Source organism: Arachis hypogaea, chromosome 14 (assembly GCF_003086295.3).
Source record: "Arachis hypogaea cultivar Tifrunner chromosome 14, arahy.Tifrunner.gnm2.J5K5, whole genome shotgun sequence".
In the NCBI taxonomy this organism is placed as follows: Eukaryota; Viridiplantae; Streptophyta; class Magnoliopsida; order Fabales; family Fabaceae; genus Arachis; species Arachis hypogaea.
The window spans coordinates 137,022,491-137,038,907 of NC_092049.1; the positions used below are offsets into that span (position 1 = coordinate 137,022,491).

Genomic DNA, 16,417 nt, shown 5'->3' on the forward strand with positions numbered 1-16,417 from the left:
TGTTACTTTATTTAATTTTAAGTAGCGTCATATTTACAATGACCGCCAGTATTATATTTTATAAAATATGAAAATCAATTTTTTTATAATTTAAATATCAATGTTTAAATAGAATAACTTAACAGACTCACAATGAAGATATTGTGCCCTGAGTCTAGGGTTTGTTGAGTGCTCTGCTAGGATTTAGGAGAAATCCTATTTTTGTGAGTTATTCACTAGGTCCATCTGGACAACAATGGCAGCGCCTACTGCCTCGTTACCTTCAGGTCTGCCTAACCCTGTTTCAGCAGGGAGTGAAGAAGAGACGGTAGTGAGATTTGATAACGACGATATACAAGAAGGAGTGGAAAAATGTTCGAAAAGTCTGGTTGGAAGATTGTTGGCGGACAGAGGGTTTAGTTCTGGAACTCTAGAAGCAGCTCTTACAGCCATCTGGAGACAACCAGATGGTTTTAAAGTTCTGAATCATGGAGGCAATGTTTTTCAATTCTTCTTTGATAAAGAGATAGATCTGATTAGAGTCGAAAAGGGAGCACCTTGGCTCTTTAAGAATTATATTTTGAACCTGAAAAGATGGGAGGAAGACCTGCAGATAAAGGAAGAAGAGTTCATTCACGTCCCTATCTGGGTACAATTGTGGGGAGTCCCAGAGCATTGCAAAACAAAAAATCTGAGAAAGAAGGTGGGGGAGGCGTTGGGAAGGGTCTTAGATGTTGAGCTATTCACGATTCGAGGGAAAGACGAGAGAATTCTCAAGATTCAGGTTTTGCTGGATATCACAAAACCCTTAAGAAGATGGCTCAAAATTGCGGGCAACAACAATAAAGTGACTGAATTAAAGCTCCGGTATGAGAGGATCGGAAATTTTTGTCATTACTGTGGATATATCGGTCACGAAGTTAGAACATGCAGCAATTACCTGAAAGACTCAGTAGCTGGTGAAACTAGAGAGGAGATGTGGGGGGCATGGCTTCGGGCTGAGCTGATTGGGTGGAGAGTGGATAAGAAAAAAGAGAACCAAAACCCAAACGCTGCTGCAAATCCAGAGGAGGAACGGTACAAGACCAAAAAACCAACTCCTATTAGCCTAATAAGAGGGCTTGCTAGTCTATCGGTTCAAGACGGCAACTCTCAAATTAGAGGAATAGAGAGTGTTCCAAGGAGGGGAGAAACTCAGGAGGGGGAAAGAGGAGAAAAGGAGGATGGAGCAGACAGTATGGAAAGATTCGAAAAAAGAGGTAAAGAAGGTACTATTGATGCAGAAAATTCAATCCAGCTCAATACAGAGGAATGCAGGGTTTTGAGCAGTAAAACTAATAATACAAATGGTAAGAAGACAATAAGAAGACAGAACTTGAAACTCCTGGCAAGAAAGGGTATAGGCAGTTCAGTGTTGGGGTCTAAAAGAAGATCAGAGGAGGAGGAAAATAATGCAAGTAGTAAAAAGTTGTGCCAAGAAGTCAGTACACCAGCTGAATTGGGAGAGGGTGCCACCCAACATATGGCACCCCAGAAGGGATGAAACTGATGATGTGGAACTGTCGGGGTTTGGGGAAACCCCTGACAGTTCACAACATACAAGGGATCGTTAGGTCTCATTCCCCCGATATACTATTTCTATGTGAAACAAAAAATAGTATGTCGAAAGTCGAAGGAGTTCTGAGGAAGATTGGGTTTCCCTCTTTCTACACAGTGGAACCAATAGGATTGTCAGGTGGATTAGTGGTGGCATGGAAGGAAGAAGTGGAGGTGCAAATCCTAAACTGGGACAACTTCTATATCCATTTTAGGTGCAGAGGCCAGCAACAAGAACCGATAAGGGAGGTTTTTGGTGTGTATTTGGACACTGATGAAGCAAAAAGAAGAGATCAGTTCAATCAAATAATCCATTTAATTGGCATAAGCAGCAACAAAATGACAATCATGGGGGACTTCAATGCAATCACAACTCACCATGAAAAGGAAGGCGGCAGATCCAAATCAAATACTTCTATCCAGGACTTTAATGATTTCATTAATTCTGGAAATCTAATGGATTTGGGATATGAAGGAGAAAAATTTACATGGTGCAATAGGCAGTTCGGAGGGAATCTAATTAGAGAGAGGTTGGACCGGGTGTTGGTTAGTAGGAGCTGGAGAGAAGAATTTCCAAGTGCATATGTCACTCATTTGGAAGATTTTGGTTCAGACCACAGGCCTTTGTTATTGTGTGAGGAACGACAAATGAGGAAAAATAAGAGGAGGTTCAGATTTCAAGAAAGGTGGTGCGAGAATGAGGACGTAGTTAACCTCATAAAGCAAGCTTGGAAGCATGAAATGGAGGGTTCCCCTATGTTCAGGCTTGCTGGAAAATTGAAGCACTGCAGACACAAGTTAGTAGAATGGCAGAAAAATTCCTCGTCGAATTCACTAATCAGAATCCAAAGCATAAAAACCAGACTTGCTGCAGAATCTAGTAAAGGAATTCTGGCTGACCCGATTGATGTTCGAATATTGGAAGCAGAGCTGGAGGATGAGTTGGTAAGAGAAGAACGGTTCTGGAGAGAAAAATCGAGGGTACAGTGGCTCAAGTGGGGAGATAAAAATACAAAATTTTTTCATTCCAAGTATAAAGCAAGGAATAGAAGAAATAAGATTCACCACCTGGAAGATGAAGAGGGCAACATAGCAGAAGATGCAGAGGGAATTGCAAATATGGCTCAACACTATTTTACTAAACTCTTTACCTCAAGTAATCCGCGAGATCCAGCAGGGAAAATTGCGGGTATTCCAGGAAAAATTACTGCTGCCACTAATAGAACACTTGTCAGGCCTATCTCAGATGCTGAAATCAAGAATGCTACGTTCTCTATCAACCCGTTCTCTGCCCCGGGGGATGATGGATTCACAGCAAAATTTTTTCAATTTTTCTGGGAGATTATACAAAAGGATGTGATGCTAGCAGTAAGAAGTTTCTTTTCGGGAGGTAAAATTCTAAAGGCGTTCAATCATACTCATATTTGTCTTATTCCAAAGGTTGATAATGCTAGGTCTATGAATCAAATTCGTCCTATAAGTCTTAGTAGCGTTTTCTACAAAATTATATCTAAGATACTAGTGCATAGATTGCAACTGGTCATGAATAGAGTGATAAGCGATTCTCAGAGTGCTTTTGTTAAAGGCAGACTAATCAGTGATAATGTTTTAACAGCGCATGAATTTATGCATTTCCTGAAAAATAAGACGTACGGCGAATGTGATTTTGCCCTGAAACTAGATATGAGTAAGGCCTACGACAGAGTGGAGTGGTCTTTTGTGTGGGCTGTGATGCAGAAATTGGGGTTTTGCGACAAATGGTTGACTTGGATCAAAGAATGTGTGATGACGGTCTCTTATTCTGTTACTGTGGATGGACAACCTCATGGATTTTTTAAACCATGTAGAGGGCTACGTCAAGGCGACCCTCTTTCCCCCTACCTTTTCTTATTTTGCGCAGAGGGTTTATCCCATCTGCTCCACAGAGGAGAACAGAGGCAGGAAATTACTGGGCTGAGACTCAATCACATATGTCCTAGAGTGAGTCACCTATTTTTTGCAGATGATTCGATTCTATTCAGCAAAGCTTCAGAAGAAGATTGCCAGAGTTTAATCCATATTTTACACACATATGAAGAAGTTAGTGGCCAAATAGTTAATCTAAACAAATCGTCAGTGTTTTTCAGCAAGAACACACCTATTCCACTACGAGATCACTTAGCGAACATCCTTCAAGTTCCTCATGTGGGCAATCAGAATAAGTACTTAGGCTTGCCATCGGTGATTCAGAGATCTAAAAGGACGACTTTCAACTACATAAAAGATAAGGTTAACAAAAAGCTTCAACATTGGAAAAGGGGTTTACTATCCACTAGTGGTAGAGAGACCCTCATTAAAGCAGTGGCATCGGCGGTTCCTATCTACACTCTAAGCTGTTTTAAACTCCCAGAATCACTCTTGGAAGAACTACAAAAGGCTATGATACAGTTCTGGTGGGGTCAAAAAGCCTGTGAAAAGCGGATGCACTGGGTTGGTTGGCAGATTTCATGTAGGCCAAGGAGTCAGGGAGGGCTAAATTTCAAGGACCTCAAAGCCTTCAACCTTGCAATGCTAGCCAAGCAAGGTTGGCGACTCTTAACACGTCCAAACTCTCTGATTGCCAAAGTTTATAAGGCTAAATATTACAGATTCTCAACATTCCTAGAAGCGCAGGCAGGAAATAACCCATCTTGGGGTTGGAGAAGTGTGTTGGATGGCAGGAAAGTACTGGAGAAAGGTATTCTCTGGAAAGTAGGAAGGGGTCATCTGATCCGGATAAAAGAAGATTCATGGGTTAAGGACTTCCTAGCAATTTCTCCAATTACTAATACAGATTCAAGTTATACACCAGTTCGAGTCTCAGAATTAATCCTACCAACTCGACAGTGGAACCAAACAAAAATTAGACAGTTTTTCAGCTCAGACATCGCAGAATCAATTCTTAATACTACAATCCATGAAGGAGATGACTCAGTTACTTGGATGAAGGAGAAAAATGGTGGTTATTCAGTGGCTTCTGGATACCGGTTGGCCTTCCAATTTTTTCATCCTCCAATTGACTTTCTTCCTGAAATCTGCAGAAATAAATCTGTTTGGTCAAGTATATGGAAGCTTAAAAATCAGCCAAAGGTTAAAAACTTCATATGGAAATTCATGCATGAAGGGCTACCTGTTCGGAGCAAGCTTCACTCCAGGATTCCGAACATAAATCCAAAATGCCCAAGGTGTGAGGAAGAAGAGGAATCAGTTACCCACTGTCTACTGACTTGTCCCGATTCCCTGGAAGCCTGGCAGAAAGCTCAAGTTCAAGTTCCAGAAGAGTTGAATGAGAGCTGGCGATGGTGGGTCAACACCATGGAGAAGGTGAAGAGCAACGCAGAGCCAAACGAGAAGCTCGAACTGGTGGCCAATCTACTCTGGCAACTTTGGAAAGCAAGAAATGAATTGGTATTTGAAGGAATTCGAAGATCACCATCTCTCAGTGTGGAGCTTGCACAGACAATGATAACTGAGAGAAAGAGGATGACCTAATTTGCCAATTGCCTTTTCCCCCAAAATTGTAATAGCCTTATTCTCAGTTAAACGCTGGTGGAACTATTCCAATCTCTTTTTGTCTGTTGTCCAAATTTGGACCTTTTCTCATTTTAATAAAATAACCTATCTTAGCCAAAAAAAAAAAAAAAACAGACTCACAATGAGAGAGAGAGGGGAAAATTTATCTAGAGAAAAGAAACTCGGCATGAGAATGGTGGCGATGGGCTCAACAACGACGGTAATGGGATGAGCAGCGATGATGACATAAGCTGTGAACAGTGACGGACCCAGAAAAATTTAGTAATGGAGACAAAAATATAATAAAATTTAGATATAGATATTTTTTTTGCTTCCCACGATATTCAACAAGTTAAGGACTAATCCGTCATGAATTTGAATTCCATTTAAGAATCTACAATTGGCCGGCAACGAGTTGCTATACATACGAGACAGAATTCGAACCCTCAATACTTATTTAAGTGGACGACTAAGTTGATCACTTAATCAATCTAAATTGGTTTAGATATATTCAAAATTTAAAATTAGAACTATCTAATACATATTAATAAGAACTAGAAATATACACACAATCATTATTATAATATTTAAAATAATAAAAATATAATTTCATACACATAGTATAACTAATTTTTAACCAAAATAATTACAGTACATTATAATTGTCAAATCTACTTATTATAATTTTTATAGTATAAATAAATTTTTTAACCAAAATAATTACAGTATATTAATACATAGATAATATATTTTTTTATCTTAAACAATTTTTAAAAAATCACTAATAATTTAAGTTGTATTTAATTAGAAAACTAAGTTTTAATTTAATTATTAATTAATTAACTAATATAATATAATTAATTATCACTAATTTTTGAGTGTATTTATTTATTTTTCATACTAAATTAAATTTAACAATATAATTATTATTATGTGTTAAGTTTAACAAAATATTTTTTAACATAAAATACAAAAGAACTATTTATATTTTATTTTGAGACAAATATAATATAATAAGTGGTATATATGTATATAAGTATTAATTTTTTTCAAAAAAATTTGTGGGGGCAAATGCCCCCTCTATATTAAACGTGGGTTCGTCTCTGGCTGTGAAAAAAGATGGGAGTTGTGAATAGGTAAGCGGCGATGGACTCAGCAACAACATAACAGGAGCTATGCTGTTTTTTTGTGAAGAAGTCGAGAAGAAGAAGATTTTAGGTGAGGATGATTGAGTTTATCTTGCATGGCTATAGAGTATAGACTGAAACTATGAATCATGTGTGATGTGAGGCAAATCCTAATTACTAAAAAGTGTTTATATGTATATATTCGGGGCGGGTACACCCTAAATCCGACGATACCTGTCTTAAGCAAAATCTGTCCCGACTCGAGTCAAGTTATTACCCTTTTCATCCGGGTATAGACGGGTCGGGTACCTGCGTATTCGAAAACTCCTGCCAAGTCTAACCACGTATTGATACTCCTTTTATTAAGGGTTTATCGCTAGCCAATGGATTGCTATATACACAAGGCGAGATTCTAACTCCTAATAGTTGTTTAAGCGGACGAGTGAGATGATCACTTAACAAATTCAAATTGATTAAGATAAATACTAATTATTTTTAATATTTTAATATTAAAAATTTTAAGAGTTTGATTTTAATTATAACTTTATAAAATATTTATAATAATAATTATTATATATATTATTTAATTTTTTAATAAAATTTTAATATAATTTTATGTATTATCCCGTACAAGGTACGAGAACATACACTAATTTATTATAATAATAAGAGTTAATTTAATATTAAGTATTGATAAATATTGGACTATCTGTACAATGGTATTTGATTGATTAATTTATAAATTAGTTGAATTTATATTTTTTATTAGTTTATTAATCATTAATTTACTGATTATGTTATATTTTTTTTATTTATTTAAATTGAAAAAATATTTTATATTAGAGACTAATTTATTATCTATGTTTATATTATTAATTATGTGACTTGTGTCCACAAATTGATACTTAATTATTATTATTATTAATGTGTATGTGAAGTAATGCTCTTAAATTTCTAATTTTAAATTTATTTTTAATAATTTTATATTTATATTTAATTGTGACTGAGTTAATCAGTTATTCAATTTAACTTGTATTTCATTAGTTGAACCAATAATCGAAAGACTTAATTGTATAACCGGGTTGAATCTATGATTTTCAACTTTCAAATTGACCTATTTTTTTTTTACCAAAAGACCTTATGCACCATTTTGGGCCTGAAGCCCATATATGTTTTTGGGATCAAAGCCCATAGTCTATTCACATTGAACCACCCTACAACATGTTATACAGTCCGAGAGTTTTGCTCTTGTTACCACATCCTTCACCTTCGTCTTCTTCTACACAGTACGTTCCTCTTCCAAGTTCGCTCTTTTCTTTAATAAATCCATAATTGAATAAATAAGGATTCGTCTTTCTCTTCGTTTTATTAGCTTCTTAGTTAGTTTTCACACATGCATCATGTTACGAATGGAATACACTAATACTCGTTTTTGTTTACTTTTAATAAAAAAAAAAAACTATGATCATCACATTAGAAGTATTCTCCAATCTCCGATTCAAGTTTTGATTGGTAAACTAAAAATTCTGTGTTTCCAATGCATTCATCGCATACAAAATTTTGAAACTTCCTTCTTCGAAATCTTCACAACTGCAATTCTATGTGTACCTATTGCATTGCATGCTGATGCGTTTTCTTTCTTTTGTTTTTGTTAACAGAAGGGAATCAATTTCTATTTGTTTCATTATGATTGTTTTGTGCTGCAAATGTGGAATCCGAATGCAGCTAAATGCTGCAAACATGTGTGTGAATTGCTTGAGCTCCGAAAACAACATTACCGAAGGCCTTCGGAAGCATTTCGAGCTCAAGCATTGCCCTGAATGTGATAGCTACCTACAGCCACCAAGAAATTGGATCAAAATCCAATTAGAATCCAAGGAGCTCCTAGCCTTCTGCTTGAAGAAGCTGCAGAAGGATCTGAATTCGAATAAGGTGAGGATGGTGCATGCTGAGTTTATCTGGACCGAGCCTCATTCGAAAAGGATTAAAGTCAAGCTAAAGGTTCAGAAGGAGATTATCAATGGAGTAATACTTGAGCAATCTTATGTTGTTGAATATGTTCAAAGGGAGCAAATGTGTGAATCTTGCTCCAGGGTGCAGGGTAACCCTGATCAGTGGGTTGCAGCTGTGCAACTCAGGCAACATGTTTCACATAGGCGAACATTCTTTTACTTGGAGCAGGTGATTCTGAAGCATGACGCTGCTGGTAGGGCTAAAAAGATCAAAGAGGTGGATAATGGAATTGATTTCTTTTTCTCTAGTTGGAGCCATGGTGCTAAGTTTGTTGATTTTTTGGGGAAAGTTTCTCCGGTGAGATTGGGCAGCCGCGGCGATAAGCAACTTGTGTCTCATGATCCTAAGAGTAACAACTACAATTACAAATACACTTTCTCTGTTGAAATCGCTCCAATTTGTCGTGAGGATTTGATATGTCTTCCTCAGAAAGTTGCTGCTGGTATGGGAAATTTTGGTCCCCTTGTGATTTGCACCAAGGTTACCAACAACATTGTTTTGCTTGATCCATTTACATTGAGGCATTGTTTCTTGGATGCTGATCAGTACTGGAGAGCATCCTTCAAGTCTTTACTCACTAGCCGGCAGTTGGTTAAGTACATTGTGCTGGATTTGGATGTTATCAATTCGGCCGAAGCGACTATTGATGGCAGAAAGTATGTTCTGGCCGAGGCTCAAGTTGCTCGCATATCGGATTTTGGTAAGAATGATACCATATTTTCCATCAAGACTCATTTGGGAAATCTTTTAAAGCCTGGTGATTATGCTCTTGGTTATGATCTGTATGCTGCTAACACTAATGACATTGAATTGGACAAGTACAAGTCGAAAGGACTTGTTCTTCCTGAAGCAATTTTAGTGAATAAGAGTTATGAAGAGAAGCGTGGGAAGAAGGGCTTGAAGCCTGGGTTGTGGAAGCTCAAGTCACTTCCCATGGAGGTTGATGATAAGGGTGAAATTGAAAAAGACAAGAAGAACAAGGATTATGAAGAGTTCTTAAGGGGTTATAAAGAAAATCCTGAACTGTGGTTCAACCTATCAGTAACAGAAGGCGAAGAGGCACCTTCTGTTCCGCTTGATGAGGTGATGGCTGCTCTTGATCTGAGTGAGGAGGAAGATGGGGATTTTCTTATGGAAGAGTGAAACAAAGTTCTTTCTTAGTTAACTCTCTCTCTCTCTCTCTTATGATTTTTTTTTGCGAGTAAATTATTGTTTTTGTCCCCAACGTTTGGGGTAAGTCCTATTTGTTTCCCTAACGTTTAAATCGTCTTATTTGTATGCTTAACGTTTATAAAAGTGATTCAATGTTATCCTACTATCAATTATACTAACAAATCAGATTATATTTTTCAATTATTCTCACTTGGATGTATTCATTATCAATTAGGTCTCACTTAGATGTGTTTGATCTTAATATTATACCTACTATTTGTGTTTAGATTCAATTATGTCCCTAGAAAAGTGAATTATGTAAATGTTGTAGGAATTAGTTTCAACATTTGATGAGCTATTTTTTGGAATCATTGATTCTATCCCAATCATTTGTATTCTAACTTCAAGAAAAGATTTTTAAAACTCAAACTAAAGCGCTCATGATGTGTAATTGACGGTAGGATAACATTGAATCACTTTTACAAACGTTAGAGATACAAATAGAACGATTTAAACGTTAGGAACACAAATAGAATTTACTCTAAACGTTGGGAACAAAATCGATACTTTACTCTTTTTTTTGGCCTATGCTGTTATGTGATGTTCAGGGGTGAATTTTGTTATCACCCTAAACAAAGGTTTTGATATTTATTGCAAAAATTAAATAGCTTATTATTTATTTAGACACTTTTTGTCAAACTTTTTGAAGAATCAGCAAGTTTGCTAAATTATCCAGCTGCCATTTCTCTGAGTGATATGAAAATGAGTTAGTGTCAAAAACACTACACACAAAAAAGGGCAGAGTGAAAAAGATGCAGAGAAGTTCTCACAAGAAGCAAAGTAAGACCCTGACCTACATAAATGCAACCATCTTATGGTACTCTGCCTTTAATTATTGCACAAATTGGCCACCACTTATTACTTAATTGCCTCATCAAACTTAATTATTTAGTTAGCAATTTATGGGAAAACACAAACCCGCAACCTCTTGGGTGAGTATGAGGAGACTATACCATTTAAGTTATAACACGATGGCGATGCAATCTTTAATTTTAAATAGTGATAATGATACTTATATATATGATAATGATATGATATGACTCTTCAAATGCTCCAACAACAATATATGAAAGCAAATATATATATATTAGAAAGCAAAGACGTGTGACTATATATTATAGCTTCTTTTGTTTTTTAATTCTAGGTCCACTTCTAGTTTTATTATATTCCTGCTAATCTGATCTTGAGAGAATGAGAGTAGTACAATTTTCTCAGAATTTTATCGAAAACCAAAGTCAAACTAGAAAAATAGAGCATACGATACTAAGTTTGTTTATATAGCTACTATATCTCTAGGTCCTCCTATAAGGATATATGTGCAAAGGTGGAAACACTTGAATAGTTTCACGATTACATCTCAGTTGCATTATTATAATATTTGCATATTGAATGGTATCGTCGAAGCAAATGGTCAGCTTTGTAATCTCTGTGTTTGTTTTCTGCCTGGTAGCAAGTTCATTTTCATCCAAAGCTCTTAATGTAAGGATATATACTATGTAACAAATTTAATTTGTTATCCTTAATTATACTATATACTTACTTAAAATTAAGTTTTTATGCATATAGTACTAGCTACTACCCCATTAAAGTGAGTTTACCATGTTGAATGATTTCAGTTTAAGCTTTCCACAAAGGAGCAACAAAATTGGATAAACCATGGTGGAGACATATACAACAGAAGATATGCTAACAAAGAACACAAAATCAACCTTGAAACCGTTTCAAACTTGACACTAAAATGGAAATTCTATGCAGGAAAAGACATAACTGCAACCCCATCAATCTTTGATGGAACTCTCTACTTTCCATCATGGAATGGTGAAATCTTTGCAGTAAGGGCATGTGATGGAAGCCTTGTTTGGAAGCAAAACTTGCAAGAACTAACAGGATTAAAACCAACAGGGTTGGTTGGTGGTGTTAATTGGACAGTGTCTAGGGCAACACCAACCATAGCTGATGAATTTGTGATTGTTGGAATCTATGGTCCTGCTGTGGTTATTGCTCTTAAGAGATTAACAGGAGAGTTAGTTTGGCAAACAAGGTTGGATAGCCATAACTCAAGTGTTTTGACAATGTCTGGAACTTACTATAAAAGGTTTGTATATATCCCTTCTTAGACCATAATTAACAATTTTGATGGTTTGATTGAAAAAGTAAGATTTCATATAACAAAACAAGTTTTCAACTTTTTTATTATTTTACATATGAAGTTGATATATAGTTAAAAATTGATACAAATTTATTCAAAAATATTTACATCTCTGTACTTGAATTTCCACCTTTAAAAATTTAACAAATTTACTTTTTCCTGTGAATATATTTATTATTTCTTAGTATACTTATTATTTGTTCTTATTTAGCACATCTGTTAATAAAATTCTTGTGAAAAAATAAAAACTACCACAATTTTTTGTGTGTGAATAACTGTTAAGAACTTAAAAGCGTATTATTATGAAAAATAGTAAATAAATTGTAATAAGATTTTATTCTTTTATTAAAAATTTAAGAAAAATAATAATAAATTAAAAACTACCACAATTTTTTGTGAATAATTGTAATAAATAATATTTTTTTTTGTGAGTAATGAGTTTTATTCTTTATTCATGAACCGTACTATTTGTTGTTACGATTTTCTAGCAAAATTACTCATTAATATATAAATCGTGAATGATTTAGTAACAAATATAAATACATATGAATTGTGCTAGGCCAATAAATTCTTTTTAAAGTTGTAAATAAAATCAACTAGTCTAACATGACTTATAAATAAAGAGGCAAGCATCCAATACTCTATTTTCATTTATGTACAAATAACTACATACTTAACACATCAAATATTATCCGATAAAAAAAATGAATCATAAAAATTTAAGCTATATATAATATTCGTATAAAAAATAACATTTATAAATTTATAATAATGAAAAATCAAACAATAAAAATAAGAATAAATTAATAAAGTAAAAATATCCGAATAAAAAAAATCATAATTTATTTTATGCAAAAAAAGTAAAAACTGTATAAAAATTACGATACCTAATAATATGTTGCATTTCTAGACAGAATTAATAGAAAAAATTATTATATTTTTCGCAATCTAAAATTTGAAACATATTATTCCTTATCTAATTGATTTCTCAAATATAAATATACGATCATACTTGTAAAATAAAATAAAAATAAATATATGATTAATAGACTAATAGTTACTTAGTTATCATAACTAATTAAATTAAGAGTGTTTTGAAAATAATCAATCTGTAAATAGAAACGAAAATTTATTTTAAAATTTAAATTTGTTTAAAACATGATAAATATATTGAAATAAAAAGAGTAATAAAATGAGATGAAAGAAATTGCAGCACTTTAAAGTTTAAACTAACGAGACTCTTCACTCTTGTATCTTATAAAAGTACGAAAAGAATTCTTTATTTTTGTGTCGTCAGTCGTCAGTCGTCAGTGTGGAGTGTTGAGTGTTCTATATGTATATGTCACTTAATGAAAATGGCCCACTATATAATTATTTAGGGTTTTATTTGGTCAATTGAATTGAGTCTCATAATCTTTAAATATTTTTAAATTTTTACATCACAGAATATTTTGTTCATTTTATTAATAAAGTTGACTTATTTTATATAAAAAAAAACGATAATATTAGAAAAACAAAAAAACAATTCGATAGCGTAAGTTCTTTACATGATATTGATAAGGATATAATTATCTACATATTTTTTTATTAATTTAACTTTTTTTTAAAAATAATTTTATGATATAATAACAAAATTTTTATGATTAAAAAAATTAAAATGTTATTTTATTATTTTTTAAAAAAATATATATAATAAATAAATAAATATTTATATAATTATTTATGTATTTTTTTAATCAGTTTAAACTTAAAAAAATAATTTTATTACATATATTATAACAAAGACGTCATTAATTATTAACTTTAATTCCTTCAATACATTAAAAATTTTAAATTCTTATAACTTAACTAAAATTACCATTATATATATAACCTTAATATATAAATTATTTTTATATTTTTAATTAATTTAATTAATTTTACTAAATTTTTATCTAAAAATTTTCGATTATCAGCTTCACTTGAGTTTTTACCCTTCCTCTCCATGCAGGGCTTTTTATGTAGGTACATCATCATTAGAAGAAGGCTTAAGTCCTGAAAAATGTTGCACTTTCCGGGGAAGCTTTTCAAAATTAGATATTCACACCGGTGCCATCTTGTGGCAAACCTACATGCTGCCGGATAACCATGGAAAACTAGGAGAGTACGCTGGAGCCGCCGTGTGGGGAAGCAGCCCTTCCATTGATGAGGCAAGGAACCATGTCTACATTGCCACCGGGAACTTGTACTCGGCGCCTTTGCGCGTTCGCCGGTGTCAAGAGAAACAGAACAACCTAACAGCGCGGCCAACGCACCCGGACGATTGCGTTGAGGAGGAGAATCACTCGAATTCGATTCTTGCTTTGGGTTTGGACAATGGTGAAATCAAGTGGTATCATCAATTGGGAGGGTATGATGTATGGTTCTTGGCGTGTAACAATGTATCTTCATCTCCTAATTGTCCTCCAGGTCCTAATCCAGATGCTGATTTTTCTGAGGCACCGATGATGATAACAATTGATGTGAAGGGAAGAAAGGAAGATATTGTTGTTGCTGTGCAAAAGAGTGGTTTTGCTTGGGCTTTGCACCGGGACAACGGCAACATCGTTTGGTCAACGGTAACAAATTTTAAGATTCTCGTATTATTAATTAAGGAGTGGCGGCTACTTAAATGAATATATGATAACTATTGAAAAATATTTAGTCAAATGGATCAAACAATCCAATAATTTTTAACTATTATCTTTGTTGTAAGAAGGCATTCTATGTGAGCAATTATTTTTTGAAGGATTTATATTGGATAAATTCTTGAAAATCAATCATTTGTAGTATGTTAGTCATTATTTAACCATTATAAATATTAAATTATTTTTAATAAATAAAATTTATCAATTTATGTATGCAAATTTTAAAAAATTTAAGTACAAACAATAATAATTTATGTTTACAAAATTCTAATAAATATAAGTACAAATTATATATTTTTTGTGTACAAAATTTTAATAAATATAAGTGCAAAAAATTACTGATTAAACATTAACCAAAAATAATAATATTTATTGACCATGTAACGTAACATTACTCTTTATATATCTCCTCTTAGTAATGATAAAAACATATTCTTATATTCTTTTGAATAATAATAATAATAATAATTCATGAAACACATTTTTTTTTATCAAAGATAGGAGACTTAAACCCGCAACTTTTTAAATTAATATGGAAAAACTATGCCATTTGAGCTGTAATTTATTGGCTTCCTGAAACACTTTTTACTCAAAAGTCAATACAAGAAGTTATTGTAACAATGATAGAGTTAGTAACTAAAATTATTTAAACAGATTTATTTCTTAGCGATTGATTTAATAATCAATTTAACTACGATCAATTTTTAAGTGAGAGAGATCAACCAACGATTAACTTCATCCATCACCAAATCATCAGCTAAATAGCAAGTAACCACATTATAGGCTTATTTGGTTTGTACTTTTATTTTGAATATTTTTTTTAGGATTTTATGATAAAAAATGTCAAAAGATTTTTTTTATCAATAATATTTTTAAAAAAATATTGAACATAATAAAATATAAAGAAAACACCTTTGTTAGTACTAATATATTTGAGAGTTATACTAATTATGATAATATAGGTGGAGTGATAAATAAATTCGTCCTTTAATTTGATTTTGTATGTATATTTGTGTAGGAAGCTGGGCCAGGTGGGATTGCAGGAGGCGGATACTGGGGGGCAGCAACCGACACAAAGATGGTATACACCAACATTGCAAACTCTGATGCCAAAAATTTCACTCTTAAACCCTCGGACAAGACCACAACCAGTGGTGGTTGGGTGGCAATGGATGCTAGTAGTGGCACAATACTATGGTCGGTTGGAAACCCTAGCAATGCCAGTGCCAGTGGACCTGTTAGTGTGGCTAATGACATTGTCTTTGCAGGCTCCCCAGATTGGAAGGGTTCTATTTATGCAATTAATGTAAAGAGTGGTGAAATTGTTTGGTCCTTTGAGACTGGTGCTACTGTTTATGGTGGAATGTCAATTAGTGATGGATGTATATACCTTGGAAATGGGTATAATGTTAGTCTTGGATTGTTTTTTGGGAACCACACTTCTGGAACCTCGCTTTATGCATTTTGTGTCTAAGCAAAATACATCACCACCAAAGTAATAATCTTCCATCATTTGATGGAAAAAAAAGAAACTTAGTGATGGACTCAATGTTGGATTTGAATCTATATATTATATATTATATATATTATAAAAAGAAAAGACGTGTGACTATATATTATATATTATAGCCTCTTGAAGTTTTTTAATTATATATATAGAGGTACACTTCTAATTTTATTATATTCCTGCAATTTGATCTTGAGATCGAGTAGAACAATTTTCTCAGAGTATTATCCAATACAAAAGTCAAATTAAAAAAAGAGAAAACGATACTCTAAGTTTGCTTATATAGCTTCTCTATCCATATATATCTGTTTTGGATAATGAGCGTGTGTCGAAGCGTTTCGCACACTAAAATTGATGTAGAATATCAGTAAATACGAACATGTAATTTTGTACAAGTGCATAGTAATTATATAAGTAAATAATACCATACAATGAATAATATGCTTACAGTAAATAGTAAAATACGTATTATGTTTATAATAGAATAACATTCTCAACAAAACAACGGTAACAACAACAAAGTCTTATCCACTAGATGGGGTCGGCTACATGAATCAAACGATGTCATTGAGTTCTATCATGTATCATGTCTACAGAGAGACTGTTCACATGTAGATTTCGTTTGACCATCTCATAG

The 16,417-nt window shown here is 33.5% G+C and overlaps 2 protein-coding genes across 3 annotated transcripts; both read left to right on the plus strand.

Annotated features, from left to right (window-relative positions):
• Positions 1–7,462: 7,462 nt before the first annotated feature.
• On the plus strand, positions 7,463–10,081 carry LOC112744471 (uncharacterized). 2 transcript variants are annotated; one of them, XM_025794114.2, is made up of 2 exons: positions 7,463–7,519; positions 7,892–10,081. In XM_025794114.2, exon 2 carries the CDS (start codon positions 7,920–7,922, stop codon positions 9,387–9,389), a length of 1,470 nt encoding a protein of 489 aa, XP_025649899.2. In that variant the 5' UTR covers positions 7,463–7,519; positions 7,892–7,919; the 3' UTR covers positions 9,390–10,081. The 2 variants fall into 2 exon arrangements, with proteins under 2 accessions (XP_025649899.2, XP_072071263.1); XM_072215162.1 differs by lacking the exon at positions 7,463–7,519 and adding an exon at positions 7,608–7,745.
• Positions 10,082–10,673: 592 nt separating this feature from the next.
• LOC112740675 (uncharacterized) lies at positions 10,674–15,873 on the plus strand. Its single transcript, XM_029291903.2, has 4 exons — positions 10,674–10,937; positions 11,075–11,553; positions 13,598–14,204; positions 15,292–15,873. Exons 1-4 carry the CDS (start codon positions 10,848–10,850, stop codon positions 15,745–15,747), a joined length of 1,632 nt encoding a protein of 543 aa, XP_029147736.2. The 5' UTR covers positions 10,674–10,847; the 3' UTR covers positions 15,748–15,873.
• The last annotated feature ends 544 nt before the right edge of the window (positions 15,874–16,417 follow it).